This window comes from Momordica charantia (genome assembly GCF_013281855.1).
Source record: "Momordica charantia cultivar OHB3-1 chromosome 2 unlocalized genomic scaffold, Mcharantia_2.0 BLBB01000002.1, whole genome shotgun sequence".
Classification (NCBI taxonomy): Eukaryota; Viridiplantae; Streptophyta; class Magnoliopsida; order Cucurbitales; family Cucurbitaceae; genus Momordica; species Momordica charantia.
In genome coordinates, this window is record NW_028275160.1 from 2,734,292 (window position 1) to 2,756,802 (window position 22,511).

The 22,511-nt window shown below is 35.0% G+C and overlaps 3 protein-coding genes and 2 long non-coding RNA genes across 6 annotated transcripts; 3 read left to right on the plus strand and 2 right to left on the minus strand.

Annotated features, from left to right (window-relative positions):
- ARF4 (auxin response factor 4) lies at nt 1-6,333 on the plus strand. 2 transcript variants are annotated; one of them, XM_088120645.1, is made up of 13 exons: nt 1-953; nt 1,065-1,121; nt 1,307-1,501; nt 1,619-1,703; nt 1,781-1,871; nt 2,308-2,472; nt 3,498-3,617; nt 3,707-3,782; nt 4,248-4,401; nt 4,483-5,231; nt 5,322-5,512; nt 5,777-5,824; nt 5,920-6,058. In XM_088120645.1, the coding sequence occupies exons 1-12, from the start codon at nt 609-611 to the stop codon at nt 5,811-5,813; spliced, it is 2,265 nt and encodes a 754-aa protein (XP_087976771.1). In that variant the 5' UTR covers nt 1-608; the 3' UTR covers nt 5,814-5,824; nt 5,920-6,058. The 2 variants fall into 2 exon arrangements, with proteins under 2 accessions (XP_087976771.1, XP_022140594.1); XM_022284902.2 differs by lacking the exon at nt 5,777-5,824 and having other exon boundaries at nt 6-953; nt 5,920-6,333.
- A 383-nt stretch (nt 6,334-6,716) lies between these two features.
- IVD (isovaleryl-CoA-dehydrogenase) lies at nt 6,717-12,261 on the minus strand. Its single transcript, XM_022284901.2, has 15 exons — nt 12,066-12,261; nt 11,632-11,715; nt 11,451-11,508; nt 11,061-11,185; nt 10,888-10,932; nt 10,503-10,551; nt 10,290-10,399; nt 9,429-9,505; nt 8,861-8,911; nt 8,705-8,769; nt 7,902-8,056; nt 7,771-7,811; nt 7,637-7,691; nt 7,390-7,446; nt 6,717-7,063 (listed from the first exon to the last, which is right to left on the minus strand). Exons 1-15 carry the CDS (start codon nt 12,171-12,173, stop codon nt 6,917-6,919), a joined length of 1,227 nt encoding a protein of 408 aa, XP_022140593.1. The 5' UTR covers nt 12,174-12,261; the 3' UTR covers nt 6,717-6,916.
- A 3,175-nt stretch (nt 12,262-15,436) lies between these two features.
- On the plus strand, nt 15,437-18,129 carry PBG1 (20S proteasome beta subunit G1). Its single transcript, XM_022285012.2, has 7 exons — nt 15,437-15,595; nt 15,683-15,747; nt 15,997-16,073; nt 16,313-16,442; nt 16,604-16,763; nt 16,951-17,136; nt 17,812-18,129. Exons 1-7 carry the CDS (start codon nt 15,590-15,592, stop codon nt 17,923-17,925), a joined length of 738 nt encoding a protein of 245 aa, XP_022140704.1. The 5' UTR covers nt 15,437-15,589; the 3' UTR covers nt 17,926-18,129.
- A 681-nt stretch (nt 18,130-18,810) lies between these two features.
- Nucleotides 18,811-20,280, minus strand: LOC111011243 (uncharacterized). The gene is made up of 2 exons (XR_002601419.2): nt 19,940-20,280; nt 18,811-19,082 (listed from the first exon to the last, which is right to left on the minus strand). It is a non-coding gene; the product is annotated as an uncharacterized LOC111011243 (long non-coding RNA).
- Nucleotides 20,281-21,933: 1,653 nt separating this feature from the next.
- LOC148212653 (uncharacterized) lies at nt 21,934-22,467 on the plus strand. Its single transcript, XR_015789312.1, has 2 exons — nt 21,934-22,159; nt 22,335-22,467. It is a non-coding gene; the product is annotated as an uncharacterized LOC148212653 (long non-coding RNA).
- Nucleotides 22,468-22,511: the final 44 nt, after the last annotated feature.

Below are 22,511 nucleotides of genomic sequence, written 5' to 3' on the forward strand. Positions count from 1 at the left end.
GCAAAGGGAGAAGGGGATGGGGGAGTGTGGGTTTTGTTCTGTCTTCGCCTGTCCCCCCCCACCCACCCACACATATACGCACTCTCTCTCTCTCTAACAGTCCAAAAGCCACCAAAGCATTGGCCTTTTTTCGCCTTTTGCTTCTGTGTTTCCTATGCAATTGTCTATGTCTGTTGCTTCTGCTCCCTCTTCTCAGTACCTGCAAATGGGAGAGGAATCATACTTTGAATTTCTTGTTATTATTTGATACCCCCCTTTCTTTCTTTCTTTTCCTCTTTTCTTTCTTTCTTTCTTTTTTCCTTCTCTATCGTTTCAGCCTACTGGGGCTTAGCATCCATCCAAACACTACTTTCTTGTTGTTTTCTATTCATCTCCTTTCACTTCTCTCCTGTTTTTAGCTTTATTGGTATCCCTTCAGGATATGTTTTCAGCATTCTTTACCATGATCTGACCTCATTTCCAGTTCTCTACAGCTTTGGTCTTCTTGTTACCTTATTGCCAATTGATCACTCCGTGCCATTCTCCTTTCTTGTTTTAGTTCTATTGCTGCTTATCTTTTTTCCGTTGGGAAGCATAAGCAAGACACTTGAAGTAACCCCTGGGTGTTCATGGAAATTGATCTGAACCAAACAGCAAGTGAGGTGGGCAAGAATGCATATTGCAATGGGAATTGTGACGAGGGCCGTTGCAATTGTTGTTTATCCTCTTCAACTTCTTCATGTTCCTCAAATTCTTCGTCAACTCCCGTCTCTTCTTCAACTTATTTGGAGCTTTGGCATGCTTGTGCTGGCCCTCTCACCTCATTGCCCAAGAAAGGAAATGTAGTTGTCTACTTCCCACAAGGTCACTTGGAGCAGATTGCCTCCTCAGCCTCCCCCTTTTCCCCCATGGAGATGCGCCCTTTTGACCTCCACCCACAGATCCTCTGCAAAGTCACCAATGTCCAACTACTTGTAAGTACTGGGTTTACATATTAAATTCAATTTCTCCCTTTTTCTCTCTCAAGCATCCTCCATTTCCCTTGACACCCTTTCGACTTTTCGCTTTTCTTACCATTTTGACAGGCCAATAAGGAGAATGATGAGGTCTACACACAACTTACTCTACTTCCCTTACCAGAGGTAGCTTTCAACTACTCAATTTATTTATTTTGGAGTTCGGGAAGGTTAATGAAGTTTGTAGCTTTTTTAGTATGTTATAGTTCTGAAGCTAAATTTCTACACGAGTATGTTTTCTTCTGTTTAATTTAGCTCGAAGATGAGATGAGTCTTACAGTGGCTGTACCATAAATTTGGGTATTGTATAGTTACTAGGCACTGATCTAGGGGGCAAAACGCTGGAGGAATTGGCGTTGAATGGAGCTGATGGAGATGGGAGCGGAGGATCGCCTACTAGATCTACACCTCACATGTTCTGCAAAACACTCACAGCATCTGACACCAGTACCCACGGAGGGTTCTCTGTTCCTCGCAGAGCTGCTGAAGACTGTTTCCCAACTCTGGTTTCCATTGCTTTCCTATGCCATATATTCAGTTTTTTCCTCAAATGAAATGAGTTGGGTTTTATTTCAGTTGTTTTATTTTGGGTATATTCTGACTGAGGTTGATGGTTACTGCAGGATTACACTCAACTTAGGCCATCTCAAGAGCTAATAGCCAAGGACCTGCATGGCGTGGAGTGGAGGTTTAAACATATCTACAGAGGTATATTATTGTGAGATTCCTTTGGTGTTGTTTTATTGGCTGGCAAAATTGAACTCATTCTTGAATAAACTTTGCAGGTCAACCCAGGCGGCATCTGCTCACTACTGGGTGGAGTATTTTTGTAAGCCAAAAGAATCTTATTTCTGGAGATGCGGTGCTCTTTCTAAGGTACCTATGTTCATATTAGCACTTAAGTATGAATTACATTTAAATCCGCCATAGCCATTTTGTGTATTTATGCAAATCTTTCCTTCTGCATGAGTGTCATTAGTTAGCCCAGCATTTATACTTAGCTTGTGGAAACCAAATTGGCATTTTATTACTTATAATTTCGGGCGACTTTATCTTTGAAATATTTTCTTTTTGACCAAAATTGGATCAAGAATTCCAGATAAATCCATTTTTCTATTAATATGTAAAAAAATCAGTTGATGAATTAAAATGGCAGAGTAGATGCTATTTGGCAGACTATTTGCGGAGAGTAAAACAAGATACAAATTTATGCAGTATAATGTTAAAATGAAGTTTGAGATACTTTTAAAATGGAATGTTCACATCTTTTGTTTAGTAGATGATCTGAAACCATTTGTGATTGTGTCTGCAGGGGTGAAAATGGAGAGCTAAGGTTGGGAATAAGGAGAGCTGTTCGGCCTAGAAATGGTCTTCCTGATTCAATTGTTGGCAACCAAAATTCTTGTGCAAACGATCTTGCTTGTGTGGTGAAAGCAATATCCACCAAGAGCATGTTTGATGTGTTTTACAATCCAAGGTACCATTAATGGTTCGCACCTCCTTAACCATGAAAGAGAATTCGCTATATATTATTGTAGTATTAGAACGGTAGTACAGGACATCAGAAAAGCACTTTGCTTTAGAGAGTTTGTGGACTTTGGTTTTCTAGGTTTTGTGCTCATTACTTTTCCAAGGTCTGCCAAATTATTTGCCCGTGGATCTGTAACTATGTTATATATGTCCCGTACACTTTAGTACTAAGACACCTTCTGTCTGTTGCACACTATGTGACAGAGGAAATAGCAATCTCAGGGGGTTTCTTCGTTAGCAAATGCCACCCTAGCATTATAACACTTAAATTGTATTTGAGCATAAAAACTAAGAAAAATGTAATCTCAAACCTCATAGATAGTACTAGTACTTATAATCTTGAATTTAAGTGAATTGAAAGATTGCATCTGTGAAATCTTGATTTTTAAGTTATGATGTTGCTTTGGGTCTGGCATTTTTCTTTCTTTTGCATAAATGGTCTGGAAGAAACAGAACATAAGAAAAAGGGAAGTACGAGGATGAAGGAATAGTATCAATTATATATTTAATCATTTTCAGAAACTAGAGATTTGAAACCTATCGCGTAAAAAACAGTTGTAAGATATGACACTCATTGTAGTAGACATTTTTGCCTTGTACTTTGTATATGAAGAGATTTTGACAAATTTACACAATCTGTGGAAATAATCCCTATTATTTAGCACTACTAACCATTAGTTAGAATAGAACCTTGAGGATGATTGATGATCCCATATTGTTAGTTTTTGGAAATGAAACGGCTTCCTTGAAGCACCACGATAAATTCAACGCTTGAGGAATACATTCATCGAAGTAAAATTGCATGAGTCGGTTCTCTCAGATATTCTCTATTTAGCAGCATACTGATTGATGGGGAATATTTTAGCGGATGCAATATTATTCCTCATTCATTATTAAAATTTGATAGTGTACTTGACCAGCCCTTACTTGCTTAGAAAATACAGTAACATGTTAAAATATACTGACTTGCAGGGCATATCATGCACAGTTTATTATATCTTGCCAAAAGTATGTGAAGAGCATCAATAATCCGGTGATCATAGGCACAAGATTCAAAATGAGATTTGAGATGGATGACTCTCCAGAAAGAAGGTTTATCCTTATGCGAGCAAGAGCAACGGGCTGTACTTTGTCCATGATTCTCCTCTACAAATATATTTATAGGTATTTGTTTCTTGCAGGTTTAGTGGTGTAGTTATTGAAATTGGTGACATGGATCCCTTTAGATGGCCGAACTCAAAGTGGAGATGCTTGATGGTAAGTGATTTAATCCCCATATGCATGAATTTTACCTGAACCCATACTTCACACAAGTATTATTGGATTTGATGTTTGGCTTCTTCCTATTGTAATGGCATTTTGTTTAATTCTCTGTCTCATAGTTAACTAATCTTTGTCCTCTGCCTCAGTGAATATTTCAAATTTAAACGAGAACATCGTCTATTATTAAGTAAAATTAATTCTCATGAATCCCAGTTTAAAAGAAGGTCCACTGAAAAGGATTCTAGACAATCTTATACATTTTAAGGCATGAACTGCATCCTGAGAATTTGCACAATTAGGTAAGGGCTTTGATAATGGAAGAATTTGGACGTATCATTAAACATTATGTTGGTAGCACAATGGATATCTCTTGGACAATTACTTTACAGACTGTATTGTAGTAGTAAGAACCATGTGAAAGTCGTCATGGGATGTTATTCTAATATTATAATCCGTCAGGTCCAATGGGATAAAGACAGTGATCATCAAGAACGTGTTTCCCCCTGGGAGATTGATCCTTCTGTTGCTCTCCCACACTTGAGTGTTCAGTCTTCTCCAAGGTTGAAGAAACTGAGGACTAGTCTGCAGGCCCCACCTAATAACCCCTTTACTGGTATGAGTCTCCAAATTATGGATTATGTTTCTTCTAAATCTGAGTTGTTAAAACTTTTTTTCCAATTTTTTCTTGCGCTAGGGAGGGGCGGTTTTATGGACTTTGAGGATTCAATTAGATCCTCTAAGGTCTTGCAAGGTCAAGAAAATGTAGGTCTCGTATCACCCTTTTATGGGCGTGATACTGCGAAATGTTCGCTGGAGTTTGAGGTGCGATCTTCTGCACAACAGAATCAAGCCTCGGGTGGAGTTGAAAAGCTAAATATAGGTGATTATGTAAAGGTTCATACGAACTCTTCTTTCACAGGCTTTATGGAATCTGATAGATTTCTGAAGGTCTTGCAAGGTCAAGAAATATGCTCATTGAGGCCACCAACAAGAAAAGCAGAATATAGTTTAGGTGTTTGGGGAAAGCTTAATCTCAGTGACAACTCTTTTAACACATTTCAACCACCAAACTCTGGTTTTTACCACATGGCGTCAAATGGCGCTCAAAACATGTATTTCCCTCGTAGTGAAATTTACAGCACTGGCCCAGCCCCCATGATGCGCTCAAATGATAGCCACTTTCCAAGAGAAAGTGCCTTGTTCAACCCATCTGCTGTTGATGCTAGTATTATCAGGACTAAAATGGAAAGGGCTAATCGTTCAGTAAATAGGGAGTCTGTACATCTAGTTTCTGCTCCCCCAACTTTAGGGTCAAATATGAGGAGTTCAAAGGATGAGAATGCGAATGAGAAAAACACAACTGGCTGTAAACTTTTTGGCTTTTCCTTGACTTCAGAAACAGCTACAAACTTGCAAAGTTCAGGGAAGAGAAGCTGTACTAAGGTAAGAAATGACTGCAGATGATTTGGTCAGTAATGTTATCTTTTTACTCTTCTTCTGCTTCCACGCTGATATTACTCTAACTATGTGAAGGTTCACAAACAAGGCAGCCTGGTGGGAAGAGCTATTGATCTCTCTAGACTTAATGGCTATACTGACCTGCTTTCTGAACTGGAGCGGCTGTTTAGCATGGAAGGACTCTTAAAAGATCCCGATAAAGGATGGCGAGTACTGTACACGGACATTGAGAACGATGTAATGGTTGTTGGGGATTATCCATGGCAGTAAGTGTTCTTATCATGAAACAATCTTTATGTTATTGCATGATAACAATTAAGATGAATTATAACAGTGAAAGTTCCAGAAAAGGAAAATAAAACCCGGATAACATGTTCTGCCAACGGATTTAATAGTAGATGTGTAGTGACTTTTCCCTACTCATATCGAGAGCTAGATAAATTTTAAACGTACAACAAGACTAATCAGATATCGTATCGCATCATGGCTAACTTCAATTGAAGTCCTTGTGTTTTTGATGATCTTGGCAGCAAAATATATATGATTAAGTTGTGCTCAACCTCTTAATTCCAAACTAGGTAGAGGCTTTTCGAATATTCGTTTCAACTTCTAATATTGGCAAATGATTGTTTTACAAGATAACGATTTTTTTCATCTCATTCATGCTGTGCAGCGACTTCTGTGATGCGGTTTCGAAAATCCATATATACACCCAAGAAGAAGTGGAGAAGATGACAAATGGAGTGACCAGTGATGATACTCAAAGCTGCTTAGACCAGGCTCCTTTATGTAAGGAAGCATCAAAATCCTCTTCAGTGGGCCAACCCGATTCTCCTCCAACAGTAGTGTAAGGGTTTAAATAATAACAACCAAGATGTGTGTGTTTTCCCATATCTATCGCTTAAGCTGCCATGGATGGCATCAAGTAGCTTCGTGATCTCTCTGTCTTGTAGATTGGAATCTATTTAAAACCTCTGCTTTCTAGTTGGCAGTATGTAACGCTACTGATCTTTTAAGCTCTGTGTGGAATGATACGATGCTGACGATTTTGAACTTAGTAGAAGAAAAACTAAAGTTATTTTGTTTAGGAGCTGCTTGAAGAAAAATATGTAGATTAGTTTTTTTTTTGTTTGATGTTTTGATACCAGGCCAATATTTTCAACAAGAAAAGTTGAAGGAAATGTGGATTTTCATGTAGTTTCCCTCTGTTTTTAGGCATCTAATTTGGTTGAATCACATTGGCTCCATTCTCCCTTTAGTTTTTCTTCTCTTTTGTTAGAGAGAAAAATAGAGGAAACATGTTTGTTTTGTAATTATTCTTGGCTTTCCTTTCTATTTTTAACTTTTAAAAAAATGCATTTCACAACCATTTCTTATTTATCTAATTTTTTTAAGCGAAAGAGAGAGTAAATTTAGCATTTTCAGAATTAAATGAAAGAAAAAGAGATCATTCGTGCAGCCAGAGTAAACTGATCTAAATGATTTTCGTTCCTTTTATTTTCTTCCAGGCCGAGGCAACGATTATTTATGATGATAAATGTGAAAAACGTTCCCTTAAAATTACACATTGTAATAAAGACCTCAATCACCTTGGCCTCTGCTGGTGGCTCATGAGTTGTGAGTAGTGTTGGGATGTTTTCTCTGTAGCAATTCAATGTGAGTAAGTTGTTTCATTGTTCTTTAAACAGCGACCGACCGATGATCATCCTCCTCACTTCACTGGTTCCTGCACCTATTTCGTATAGCTTTGCATCTCGGAGTAGTCGACCTGTTACGTACTCATTTACGTACCCATTGCCTCCCAAACATTGTATAGCCTGTGAGATTGAACATGAACATGAAGGATTGGCACATGGTAATATACATACTGTCTTAAAATTACAGTCAATGTGAAGATGACATATCGAATTGTTTGATAAATACTGCCCCATCAAATTGGAGTAGGTGTTACTTATTTCACATGCTACTGCTATGGCTTAAAGGTAATATAATATGATCCTATAGGAAAAGAAACAAGAAGAGTGTCTAAACGGATATTCTTTCCCAACTTTTTACTGAAACAAAACCTGTTGTAAAAATGTGCGTCTAGTAACTTCTATGAGATAAAAGATTAAACGATGTTAAATGAGTAAAAAAGATTTACCTGCAGAGCAACTTGTGTTGCTCTTTCAGCTGCACATAATATTACTCCAGCACAATCCTGGAAACAAAACCATAAGAGGTGAATACGTTAAGGATTTAATGTTGCCGCAGCAAACCACAGTTTCATCCCATTGACCAAGTGCTAATATTCATTAGAGAGGTGCAGGACAAAAGATCAAAGATAGTTCATCCATCGGGTGGATCAAAACATCAGCGGAAAATTTAAGAGCTTAAGATTTCCATCAAACCTTGGGATCAACTTTTCCACTGTCACAGTCCCTAGCAACAGAATAAACGTAGGACCTGCAGAGAGAGAGAGAGTTATCATGAGTAAAAGTTAAATTAAGAAATAACAACACATGGTTACTCCAGAATCTCACACCTTGATGATTGTAAAGAAGTATACATATCAGCGAGTTTGCCCTGCAATTGTGGATAAATTGAGTTAAAGAGTCTAAGGTTTTAGAGGAAACATCAGATATATGAATGGTAAGGTAGTCAACGTGATAGAACCTGTATAAACTGGAATTCTCCAATTGGACGACCAAACTGCTCTCTTTGTTTAACATAAGGAAGAACGGCATCAAGGCATGCTTGCATAATACCTAGAGGACCAGCTGCTAAAACTAGCCTCTCCAAGTCTAACCCAGACATCATTACATATACTCCTGGAAGAAAATATTGTACATTGTCTTACTAAAATAACAGTCAATAGTTTGGTTCTCTTCTAGTTAGGCTGAAAACAATACAAGATAGCATATTCACCTTTACATGTAACATAGCATTCATTTGCCATGAGTCATGACAACACCAAGGACCGTTATTGATATTAAGTAAAAATATCAGCACATTAAATTCCTGTCTTATCTTTCCATTGATTACATGCACATTCCAAAGGTATAAAAATAATAATAATAATAATAAAACTCTTAATAGATGCCATTGGAGCCTGAAATGCCAGCATTTTAGATACACTTGGCCCTTGGAGACATCATTTTTAGTCATCACAACATTTGATCAGAAAATTAAAAATTATGATGTCTTGGTTCAACAGAACACCTAACGATCAGATCATAGAATATTTTATTTCCTTTTGTGGAATGTGTTGTAATATCTTTAGCTGAGAAGAGCAAATTGATTGATCAAGTAGGCCATGACCATAAATTAGAAACAGTGTTGAAATCTGGTAGTATTTATTCCCCCACCACCACCACCAATCATACATCCAACATCATTGAAATAATTATACTTCAAATATTAAAGATAACTATCTACTAGATGCATAAATGAATGACAATGGAATAGCACCGGAATACCTTTTCCTTCTTGTCCAAGAACATTTTCTTCAGGAACGAAGCAATTTTCAAAGACAAGCTCACATCTGTTTAAACCATTGCCAACATTAGTGGAAGGGGAAAGAAGATTACATTTGCTTGTTTAGAAACTTGCACTTCCAAGCACAGTAGACTCACGTATCACTCCCTCGCATCCCAAGTTTGTCTAATTTCTGGGCAGTACTAAATCTGCAGAAACGTAGAAGAAGCCAATATAAGAATCAAGGTTTGGGGAATGTTCATTCGATCTAAATGATTTCAGGAGCAGGCGCTTAGGGTTGTTTTAAGAATACAGTTTAAGATCCATCAAATTTTGGGTAAAATATAAATTCCACCACACATTGGTTCTTGATAATGATCAATAACAACCACTCTTTTGCAATGACATGGGGAGAAACGATGGTGGATAGCTTTACTATGCCTGTTTGGTACCAACTAAGAGGCCACCAATCTGAATCGGAAAAAATTGAACCCAACATCTTGGTTTGGTTTACAACATGATACTTCTCAAGGTACACAATTGGAAAATATTGTCCTACACTACCAGTTAATTTTTCTCCATTGTGTTTTAAATTACTGTAATTTAGATCTACATTACTCAGACTACCATCTATAGTAGTGCACTGCTGCATTTTTAGAAACACAACAGATAATCTGCTACTTGCAAATTAACTAATCATTAACCAAACAACAAATTTTCATGTACCCGGGCATTCCTTTCTCAATGATAAATGCTGTAATTCCTTTCGAGCCTGCATTTGTATCCGTTTTTGCATAAACAACCTGATCCAATTGTGTATATCATCTCAGAATCAAGGAAATATGCAAGAACAAAACATTCAAGCAACCATGAATTGTTCAACCTACATGTTTTTAAGATGTTAAGGCAGAATACAAACTGCTAAATTTACTCTGAACCTATAAAATGTTACTTCCTCAACATGTTTGTTCCCTCCCAAGTTACTTGAAACGACCCCAAAAAAAACCACGACACACAATCTACCATGAATGCTCAAAATCAACAATGGAGAAGAATGTGTTAAGCCATTCTTTTTTTGTTGTTCTTTAATTAAAGGACCCTTTAGTTTGTTGCTTCATCATCATATTAAAGAAATAGCTTTTGCCAGGGAAACTGTAGAGAAGGGTCCCTATTACACTGGAAATGCAGGTGGTTCATACTAACAAAATAATGAAAAATTACATGGAAGGAAATATTAACATCAGGTTCAAGTGTGACTGAACTGAATTATAAAAAGCACATAAGAATTATCCATCTAAGCCAAACACATACAAAATATATAGAACACGGAAGTGAACTAGTTCAAGGTTGTTCGCACTAGACCCCTGGATTTGAAAAAGAAAAATTTTCACCAAATAACTACAAAAGATAAAGTTTAGGTAATTTTGATGATGCATATCAGATCTGACGTGACTCAAGTGTTTTAATAATTCTACAGTTATAAATGAAATATTATCTACATATCTCTTTTCTTAGGCCACACTTCATTAACCAGAATAAGAGGGGAAAAAATTTTAACACACTAAAAAAATGCACAACAAAAAATACCAATGTTTGAGCTGTAGGACCATTAGTACACCACATCTTGTTTCCATTGATGATATATCCACCGTCCACCCGGTCAGCTTTGCATTTCATGCTTACAACGTCCGAGCCCGCTGAAAATGGAAAATGTTTCATTAAAGGGTATAAGGATTCCCAGCTCTTAAAAGGATCTCCCTTTATATGTATACATGAAAAATATAAGTTTACTGAAGTTACCATTGGGTTCACTCATCGCAAGAGCTCCTACATGCTCTCCTCTAATGAGCTTATTAAGAAAGACAGTTAGTTAGCCAAAAAGAATTACTTCAATATAAAAGAAAGGAGCAACAAGAAGGAAATGAAGCACAAGAATGCATGAAAGACAAATTTTACTAAATTTCCTTAAATAAATTTTAATCATTAAGAAACATCAAATTTTACTTCAAAAATTATATTGCAAATTAAACAATCGGAAATTTTCAGGTATGACAATTCCGTATATATAGCAATACCATCAAGGAGAATAAAATGAGCATGACTGTTATGTTATGTACAGTAGTTAATCATTATAAATGATGAAAATTATGATGGAGGAAGGAACGTAGGCAGAAAGACATAAAACCTTTGGCAAGTACTTCTCTTTTTGAGCTGGGCTTCCATTCCTCACCTGAAAAATCAACAAATGCATGGGTGATATAGCATATGTAGTCCGTACTGTACGTAATCATTTCACTACTATACACAATATCGTAGTATGATGTCACAAACGTAATATGTAATCGTACTTCACTTTACCAGCTGATTGATGCACAGGTTTGAATGAGCACCGAAGGAGAGGGCAACAGACCCAGAAGCACGACTTATTTCTTCCATTGCTATACAGTGATATAAGTATCCAAGACCAAGTCCTCCATATTCCTCTACGAGACAACCAACAGTTTAGTCTTGAAATATCGTGAAAGAATGAGAGACACAATGCAATTATCTCATTTATATGTATTTACCTCCATCAAGATATTCATAATGTACAATAAGAGCACGGTTAAAACAAATTTTATGGGAAAAAAAAACTAGAAGATAATAAATTCGTAAATAAAGAGAATATGATTAGAGTTGCTTAGGCATTGAAAGGCTCCAAATAACAGGGAATGATGGAAGCATCAAAACAGATTTCTCACGGTCTACCTGGTGCAGTAATTCCGTGGAGATTGAAGTCCCCCATGAGTTTCCATAAGTTAACGTCCTAAAGTAAGGTACATTTTAACCAAATCATAGAGTAACTCACATACATAAATTAAAAAATAATAATAAAATAAAAAAACATATGGGATGGCGAGAGAGATAGAGAAAGAAACTTTCTACTGACCTGCGGAAAAGAGTTCGTTTGATCGATTATAGAGGCATGGGGAGCAATGTTATCTTGAGCAAATTGTTTAACACTTTCCTTGAACTGCAATTAATCAAATCAATTTGTTTAGAAAATTAAAACGAACACTTACCCATTCTATAAGCTTTATTATCCTCCTGATACCAACTGGACTGGACTAAACTTTCAACCATAAACGATCTAAAACAGACCAAGTGCCCAATCCACAAAGAAAACAAAGAATTCTCAGTTCCAAGCTTCGTAGTCACAATAAATTCGAATCACAAACTAATCACAGCTACAATGAAGACTCTCCAAACTAAGTTCACTAATAAACATCCAAAATAGAAAGCCATCGTCCACGAAATCAATAGCTCCCAATAAAATTATACAGAAAGATCATCATCACTAGCAAAAGAGAGAGAAATAGAGACCTGTAGTTGAGTATCGTCAAAAAGCAGAGCAGAAGAGAAAGAGGCAGATTGTCTCTGTCTCCTAAGAATCGCAGCACATGCAGTCCTCGCAGCAAAGAGCCTCTGCATCTTGATTCTTCACAGATAAATTGGCTCGAACTCGAAGAACAACAAAATGGAAGGAGATGGGGAAGAATTTGAAAGATGGAGAAATTACGTGCCGTTTACATAAATAATGAAACTAGAGAGGGAGTTCCGTAAATATGCCGGAAGTTCTCTACAATACATTTTGAGATAGATTCAACGTGGCAAACATTCATTGGTTCAATCGAAACTAACTTCAACAAAGAAGCCTCCCGAGCTCAGCTAGTACCGACCACACCGTACTTACAAATCATTTCAGATAGGATCGTGCATGAGTCAGCATCATCCAATTATTTTCTTTTTTCTTTTATAAAACTAGGAGGTTTATATATTAGATAAAAATAATCTTTCTTATTTTATTATTTTTTTTAGTACAATACGTGGGTGGGATCAAACTCACAATTTATTGAATTTTTTTCCAAAGTGTTTCCTTCATATCTATCAAATTTGTTGGAAAAATAATTTTTATGCATATACTCGATAGGAAAAAATGTATAATATAACTTTAAAAATAATAATTTAATTATACCATCGTGTCATTATAATAGTGATAACAAGATACTTTTTTTTCTTTCTTTTTTTTGTACGGAAGTGATAACAAGATACTAGACAAAGACAGTTTGCATGAGCTCGAGCTTCCTCGGTCCATTTTTATATTTCATTTTATAAATTAATTTTTAGTTTAATAATTACAAAAGTGAATGTGAAATAATTAGAAATTATAATACTTGTATTATTCATTGAGACATCTAGTTTGACTGTTGAACTAAATAAAATTCAAAAGCAATTTATTTACCAATTAAACACACAGGTTGTGGGGACCACCAATTAAACACACAGGTGGTGGGGACCTTTGAAATGGCATCAAAATTTTGTAAAAGAAAGAGATAATAAATTAGCTTTAGTGAATAATTAATTATTGGTTCCAAACAAAAATAATAATGATTAATTATTTAAATTCATATTTTTTATTAAAAATAAACATAAAATATATTTTTATTTCATCATGTACTACCTTGTTTTGGTTTGTAGCCAACTTTATAAATTAGTGAGTTATTTTTATTATTGATTATTAATTTAATTTGAGTTTTTTTTATACAATACAACAAGCTGGGTGGGAATACAAACTAGATTTAATTTTTAATATTATAAATACTCATAATAAAATGGAGGAAAAAAATATTTTTTATCTCTAAAGTTTGTAGGGAGGCATCTATTTGGTCTTTGAAGTTTGAAAAATTATTCTCAATAGTTCTTGAGCTACTTTAATTGTTAGTTGACTAACATTAAAATAACATGACAGTTAAATTGTTGGATGTATTTTGCTGATTTGACAAATATTAATTTAATATTTTTTCTAGGGACAGTTGCAAATATGTAAAAAATGTTTAGTAAAATTAACAAAATAGCAGCCATGTTTAGTTTTTCAAATATAAAACTTAAAAAAAAAGGAAATTTATAATAACTTTACCCAAATAATATAAATCTGTAATATATATAAGTAAGAGACGTGGACGAAACTCGTCAACAGAGGTGGGCAACATCAGTAGTGATGGCAAGTGATGAAGGAGATGGAAGTCAGTGACCCATCATAAGCTTCACCAGAGGAGAGGAAGGAGGTGAAAGGAAAAGGTAATTTGAAAAAAAAAAGAAAAAGAAAAAGTCCAATCATAAAATATCATTTCTCAATTTGATAACCAAAATGTTAAAAATTTTAAAGATCAAATAGATGCTTACTTCAAACTTTATAAACTAAAAGTATATGTTTCTTTTCAGACTTAAAGAATTTTTAGTAATTATTTAACAGTTAAAAAACACATTTAATCCGTAAACTTTCATTAAAGTCGCGATTTAGTCCCTGAATTTTTAAAAGTAACGATTTAGTTTCTGAACTTTTAAATTAATAATAATTTAGTCTAAGATTCTTTTAAAATTTAACGGAAAATGTGACGTGGAGTGCCAATAGACTTCTCCAATCCCCGCCTCTGACCGACCACCAGTTTCACAGTCTGGCCGCCGGGAAAGACGAAAGTTCCGACCATGGCTACTCCCATGTAAAATTCTTAAATTGCCGCAAAAATTTCAATCTCTGTCATAAACCTGGGTTAAGGTCAATATAACAAAAACCAAATTGGCTTTAATTAATTAGGCAATTTTAATTGAATTTTGTGGAATTTATGGGGTTAATTTAGGTGGAGATGAAATAGAAGGAGTGGCTCCACGAGCCGGAGAAAGGAGTTGGATGGGAAGGAGAAATAAGAGTTCAAGTTAGGTTTTAATATAGTAATTGACCATGTCTTTTTCTTTACACAATAGGTGAGGATGGGAAATCTAGTTAGAGATATATGTCAATTAAGGCTGAACTGCTCGCTTTTGACAATCCACCGTGTATTTAAAAAAACTAAATTTTTATTTAAATATTTTAATTATTAAATTTTCATGCGGTCGAGCCCCTTGGGCAGCCAGTGTTCGAAACTTCCTCCATGTTTTTTTGGGTTAAAAAATTTATGCTTATTATATACTTATAGATATATATTATTAGAAAATATGTAAAACGAAAATTTTGTTAGTAAATATAAATATGCCAAAGTTCTTTTTACTATATATATATTCATTTAAAGAATATATAAAAAGGAAAAGTTTCTTTACATAAATATGGCATTTAAACAAAAAGGACAAAATATAGATTGTAATAAGTAATTTTTTTTAATTGTTGTATATATATATATATATTAATTATCAAAGTTTTCTAAATTCAATTGTTTTACTTTTAATATAATTTTTTATTTGAATTTTACATAGTCAAACGAACAAAAATTAGAGATTAATTTTCTAAATTACATTTTTTCTTTTAACTTTACATCATAAGTACAAGCTTTTAAACAAAAAATTCACATCCATATTGACATGTACCTTATTTTAATTTTTTTTTTTAATACAACGACGAGTAGGGATTTGAATCCACCAATAACAAAATAAAATTTTAAAATAAACAGAAAATAATATATACCAATTGCGGTTTAACTATCTTATTTTAACACAAATATTTTTAAATTTTAAATATCATAATAAAGTAACTTTCAAAGTGAACTGAAAAAAAAAAAAGAATTATCAGTTCGAGCATAGACACAAATTGAAATTAAATGAGAAAATAATTTATTTCTAAATTAACACGCGGATGAAAGAAAAAGAAAAGAAAAAGTTAACCAAACAAATTGATATTGAGGCGATGGTAAAAGCGACGTCGTTTGGGAAGGGAAGATCTGAACAATCTTTTCTTGAGCGAAGGGAAAAGGAGAGCTACTAAAGCAGTTCGTAAGACTCAAACCTCGCTGCGACATTCGACTTTGATTCGGTTCCCAATCCATTTCGCGCACAAATTGCTGTTAATCCATCCGAATATGAGCGTAAGCACATCAATTCAAACCCTAATTCTCTATATTTCATGATATTCCGATTCTAACGTTTCTCGATCTCCCGATATTTCAATGCAGCCCAGTGATTCCAACCAGGTGAACCACGATCTTCTCTGCCCCGAGGCACCTATCCAAAGAACCCAGTAAGCTCTCTCTCTCTCTCTCTATCTCTCTCTCTCTCTCTCTCTCTCTCTCTGTATTTCCGTGTGTGGTACTTTTTTGGTTCGATTAAAAGTTGTGTATTCTGGAGCTGGGAGTTTTGGGGTTTTAAAGACCTAGGATTGTTGGATTTGGAGTTGGGTGGCGAATGAATGCGAAGTTGAGGTTCATTTTTTGATCGGCTGGACAGTTGAACTCGTAAATGCTTGTTTTTAACTTGCGCTGCTGAATAGGTATCCGTATGTGACTGGTACGTCCGTGGTTGCTATCAAATACAAGGATGGGATTTTAATGGTTTCCGATTTGGGAGGTCAGTGGAAAATCTTCGTTTTATTTTTCAACATTCAATTATCTGTTGGTTCTGTAATGTCGATGTCTTGACAATGCTTCAGAAGAAAGTTGATGATGATTATCAGCATGTTTAATATTTCTCATTTGTTAATAGCAAAACACCTTTGGAAGCAATATTTCTTTCTTTATGTGATTTTGAATCTCCAATATATGTATTGGCAAATTGTAATGCAATGCAATCGTGTGTGTGAACTACAGGCTCCTATGGTTCCACACTGCGATATAAGAGTGTGGAGCGAATCAAAGCTATTGGAAAACATTCTCTTATTGGTGCAAGTGGAGAAATTAGTGACTTTCAGGAGTTATTACGAAATCTCGATGAGCTCATGTAAGACTTTAAGCTGGTTTGCTTTACCTTCCCTTTTCTTTATACATGTTCATTATGGGAAGGGATGGTGTTCTTCTGTATTGGAAATTCAGGTGTCTGTATCGTGCATCTATATTGATTTAGAAGTTGAGTGAAATCTCTTTTTATATTGAATGGTGCAGCTTGTATGATAACATGTGGGATGATGGGAATGCTTTGGGGCCTAAGGAGATCCATAGCTACTTGACTCGAGTGATGTATAACAGGCGGAACAAGTTCAACCCGCTGTGGAACTCACTTGTTCTCGGTGGAGTAAAGAATGGGCAAAAGTATCTTGGCACGGTAGATCAATCCTAATTGGTTTCTTCTCATTCATTCAAATAAGTTTGTAATGTCATTTTTTTTGGAAGCATTGTCAAGCAAAAAAAATATAATAATAATAATATATATATATATATACATACATCTATTCTATTCTCAATTTAGATTCTTCATCAGCTAACAGTAACAGTTTACCATTTTTATTCAGGTTAATATGATAGGGGTAAATTTTGAAGATGATCATGTTACAACTGGTTTTGGCAATCACCTTGCACGGCCAATTCTTCGTGATGAGTGGCATGAGAACCTTACTTTTGAAGAAGGTGTGAAATTGCTGGAGAAATGCATGAGGGTGCTCTTATACCGTGATAGGTCTGCTGTCAACAAGCTCCAGGTTTGGATCTTTCTTATGAGCTATAATTATCACGGATCACTTACTTTTCCCTTTTTCTTATATATTTGTGAGTTTGAGAATTTGGGCGTGGGCCTATTTACACGCATCTCAGCTAATCTCAAGATATTTGTTTGATCCTATAACCACATTTGATTGTGATAAAAACTCATAAGACTTTAATATTATGGGGGTTGGTCACCATGAAATTTAAACTCGTTCTGTCAAAATCCTTTTTTTCACTTGCCCCAGTTGGTCAAGATAGTTTGATAGGAGTGCTATTAGGATAGAATTTGGGATATTATTAGGACATTAAGGATATATTAGTAGTTGGTTTGGAAAGTTAGGAGGTTTGGTTATAAATAGAGTGATGGGGAAATGATGAAGGTAGGCAATTGACTAGTATGGCTTAGGGTTTGAGTAAGAATACTTCAGAGAGTGGAAGGTCCAAGTACCTCGAGTTACTTGGGAGTTATTGCAATTATTCTATCTTTTACATTTCAATATATTCATAGTCTGGGTTCTATCACAACCATACCGGTGTCTACTAACTATAGCTACATCCATCGCCATCTCGTTTCTAGTTTCCGTAAGAACACATGTTCTGTTTATCGATTGTAGACCTCAATGGCTGAATGTTGTTCTCATCATCTCATGCTTGAATTTTGGAATTTACAGATAGCGAAAATAACTGAGGAAGGCGTGACAATCTCCCAGCCCTACTCTCTGAAGACATTCTGGAACTACTCTGCTTTTGAGAACCCAACTGCTGGTGCTGAAGGGTCATGGTAGATTGAAGCTACCTTGTTTATCCTAGGTTCCATTTCCCCAAATCTGGATGTTAGATTCATGTTAGATACTTGTCCTTTGGATTTGTATGGAATGTCTTCTTGAACTATCAGTTATATGATCTTGAACTATCAGTTAACATGATTCAACTCATGTTGATGTTATATTTCTTTACTTTTATTTTCACAGCCGGATTTTTCAGTACAAGCTTGCCTACTCCGTTGCTTGACACACTTTTAGATTCTCAAATGAGAACAACACAATCTGGTCAAGTTTTAATTTGTGGGGTTGAAACTAAATAAATGTGGTAATGTTGCTGTTTCTCCATTTTTAATATATAAAAGTAGAATTGCATTGCCCTTTTTTTTATTAAACAAAATTTTTTTTCCTTTTTTTCAAAATTTTTATACAATTTTGAAAACGTTATCAGAAAAATAAGAAATATAGTTAGTTATAAAATACTTATATAATTGGAAAGGATAAATGAGAACCTTTTTAAAAAAATTGACTGTAGGCTTTATCTATACTTATCATTTTAGGGTAAGCATATGTTTTAGTCATATTTAGTCTCTATTGTTTAATAAGTTTCTAGGTTGATAATAAATTAATTCTTCTCGATTTAAGTTTAGTAGAAAATTTTGAGTTTCTTTTTCTTAGAAAATATTTGTTCTCTTCTAAATTTTACAAATTCACTAAATATTATGTCAGGTAAATTTATCTAATTTTAACATTACCGATGAGACTAAATTGAAAAATGTTACAGAAAAATTCAAACCGTTGAAATTTGAATAGTTATCATCGTTGAAATTTTTGTTTTTACTTTTATTTATTTGCTTCTTTCTCGAGTTTTCAATGGCTAAAATTTTAAGCAGTCTCTAAGTCCCATACTAATAGAAATTAACCTTCATTCCAAGGCCTTTGATCTTTTCTTTTTCACCATAATGACGTTTTATTTACCCCACATTTCTAAGGCTGCCAATCGAATCAAAAAGCCTTTGACATTTTGAATAAGCTACACTCCCCTCACCCTGCAAAAAGGAAGAAGAAATAAAACTTTTCAATTCCATTTCAATAAACAAAAGAAACTTCTTCCAATGCAGAACCATAAATCTCCCGTCTTAATATTCTTCCCGACACGAATGTATAGCTGGTATAGGATCCTGTGGAATAAGAAAAAGAAAGACTGACAATTTTACCTTCCACATTACAAAATCACAATCACACGATACAATAAGAGATTAAGGAAAGAAACAATTATGACACAAATAATTTATATTGGTTCACCCTAACAGGACATGAGATTAAATACAAGTACTCAAAAGTATCTCACCCCAGATAGTCACTCTAAGTCTCAACAAAAGCTCTCTAACTTCTAAGTATTATACTTAGATACAAGAATTAAAAACTCACAAAAACAAGATCTAATTACACCAATATGTGTTGATCTTGTTCTGCCCCTGCCAACAACCCTGGGCCTCTGCCTCTAAAACACCACAAAAATCCCTCAAAATGGCTCTAGTTTTGACTAGGAAATCCTAAAACTCGAAACTATAGGTTTTATAGCATCGATACAGCGTCATGGCGCAGCGGACGGAATATTCATCCATGCACCCACATCACGACAGCATCGCGGCGCTGCCTCCTCGGCCCCTTTGTCCGGCAGCCCGCTTCTTCATTTATTTTTCATTCCTTCCTTACCTTGACTCGACCCTAACTCGTTTCGATGTCGATTTGGCTCCACCAATTCCAACACTATCAATCCACTCTTCATCCATAGACAAAACCCTCTCTTGATCACATCAAATGAGTTCTCTTTCCTTCGCAAACCCCGCAAAGAGTTCCTTCATAGATGAATTTAGATATACTAACACCACTTCAACATGTAAACTACTATCTAACTAAGAAGTAAACAAAATCGTAAGAATCAACTCCAAAGTTTCTAGTTCCATGCCACATTAAATCAAACTTAACCAAAAGTTTAAGCTAATAGATCTCTCTTCTCCTCACTCTTTTATACCTCAAAGAAGAAATGAACCGAAATGCGACGAAGCAACCTCCCATCTCCCTCAGATCGTCGGTTTGCTACGCAGAGGATATGATGCCGACACCGGAGCCCCGGGCGGGAATTAGTGACGGCGCCATTTCTCCTGCGAAGCAAACCTTCTACCCAGCTTCTGTAATCTGTATAGGGGGGGGGGGGGGGGGAATTTGAGGTGTGTATCCAGATTGGATCCATCCAGCTACATCTTTAATGTTTGGTATATAATTTATCGTTGCATTATTTAGGAGATTGAAAAGTCAACTTAAATACACTCTTATAATACTGTCTGTTTCTTCTCTTTATGGCTGTGATTTGATATCATTTAGTATGAGGTCACTCCTCCTACGTCAGCAGGAGCACCTCCATTGAAGCAGGAGATTGTTTCTTCTTCTTTATTGTTTTAAAAAGCTCTCTGTCTAGTTTTATGTCTTAGTTATGTTTTGTTCTTTTTTTTTTCTTTTGCTATTATTCATATTTTCAATGGCAAAAGAAATTAATATTTTTCTTATGTTGTGTCATTGTCTACCTTGAAAATTCGAAAGTTGAATACATAATTGAATTGGGCTCTTTTCTAGTTCATGTCTCTTGTTCGGTTAAATATTTGACAAATGAGAGAAATAAGTGCAAACAAAAATACAATATTTTTCTTTCCTCCGAAAAAAATACAATTTTCTCTATTTTTCAAAAGAAAATGAGAAAACAAGAAGTTTGTTGTTTTCAAAATATCTACACAATTTTGAAAAAGTTTCTTGAAAATGAAAAACAAAAAAACGAGAATAGTTATTGTGTTTCTAAAAAATTAAAAACGAGAAACATGAAATAAGAAAGAAGAAAGTTACTAAACGAAGCTTAAATTTTCATCTAAAGATTCAACTCTAACTAAAAAAATTAAGATTAGTCTAAACAATCACTCATTCGATTTCAGGAAGAAAAGACAAGAAAGAATATATATATCCACTTGTATTGAGATGAAAGTCACTCCCAAGAGATCACCGACTCAAAACAACATCTAAATTAAGTCGAGTTTAGTTTAGAATGGTAAAAAATTTACTCCAATCACGGGGTATTTCAATCAATTATTAGATTGAAAAGAATTTCAGAATGATGGACCACCTAAAATCAAATCAAGCCTCAATGAAATTGCCACTTAAACTATGAATTTGATCCTTCAACTTTAAATCTTATGTCTACTTAGTCTAAACTTTTAGGTTTAATCGACGATGGAGAGAGAATTCTCTCTGGCTTTCATCTTATATTTTACTGAACAGTATACTGTAGTTTAAGACAAATAATAATTTTGAGTTTACATACTACCAAAAAAATCTTATAAGAGAATGGCCCACATGGCTAACAAATTCACAGCTGTGCTGCCTACCAGATCTTTGTAAGTTTAATATTTGTGTGACCATAACACCTGACCCTACGAGGTTCAAATTAAACACAAAATAACATCCAAACGTACTCGAAATGAGACAGCACGTAATACTTAAATAGATACTAAATCGATAGAGTTAACAGACAAAAATTTATTAGTTACAAAATTAGAAGTTTAGAGCCCGTTTGGTAACATTTTCGTTTCTTGTTCTCGTTTTCAAATTTTACTAAAAAATTTAAGTATTTTGCAACTAAATATATTTCTTGTTTACATTTACAATACGTTGTAATACATGAATATAAATATTATTGGGCATTGGTTGCACGCATATGGGCGCTGCCTCACTAACTTTCTCTGCCATTGCCCACTTAATTACAGCGTCAGCCTGTTGGTATTGGCCCAACCATTTTGCTTTAAATGCCCTTTTTTTCTTTCTTTTCAGTAATATCTCGAGGAAATGTTAAGATATATTTACTAAAAGTTAATAAGTATTTTACCTTGTTTAAAAATTATAATTATTGATATTATGTCATTTTGTTGATAATTTTTTTTAATTTTGCCCTTTTTTTTTGCAATATTAAAAAAATATCAGTGCACCAGTCGAATAAATATAAACATGTTATGAAAATTGAATATGTTAATATCCCCACATCTTTTTATATCGGTGCCCACAATTCCCAAAAGAAGGCCCAAGACAAAATAAAAGGGCGAAAGAAAAAGAGAAATCTATATTCTCTTTTGTTATTCTGCCATCAAACAAACGGAAGCAGGCTTCTTCTTCCTCCTTTGGCGAGAAATGCAGTCCAAGTTTGGGTTCCATGGTCTTCCTCTATGTCTCTCTGGCTTCACCATCTCTCATCCTTCTCTCTCTACCGAGTACTTTTTTATTATTATTTTTTGTTCTCTCTCTCTCTGTCTCTCCTCTTTTAAGTACAATCTATTATTTACCCTTGTTTTCAAGTGTGATGTGATGTCTCTTGCTTTTGGGAGTTGCAGGATGGCGGATCACGAGCGCAGGAGGGAGGCCATGAGAAGGCAAAGATCAAGCGCCTCGACGCCGGAGCGCGCCGATCCACAAATTGGCTTCACTACAACGACCGTGGAAAGGATCAGAGATGGAGAGATCCAAGGACTCGATCTTGCGGCGGATTTCGTGGATGATTTGTGCGAATC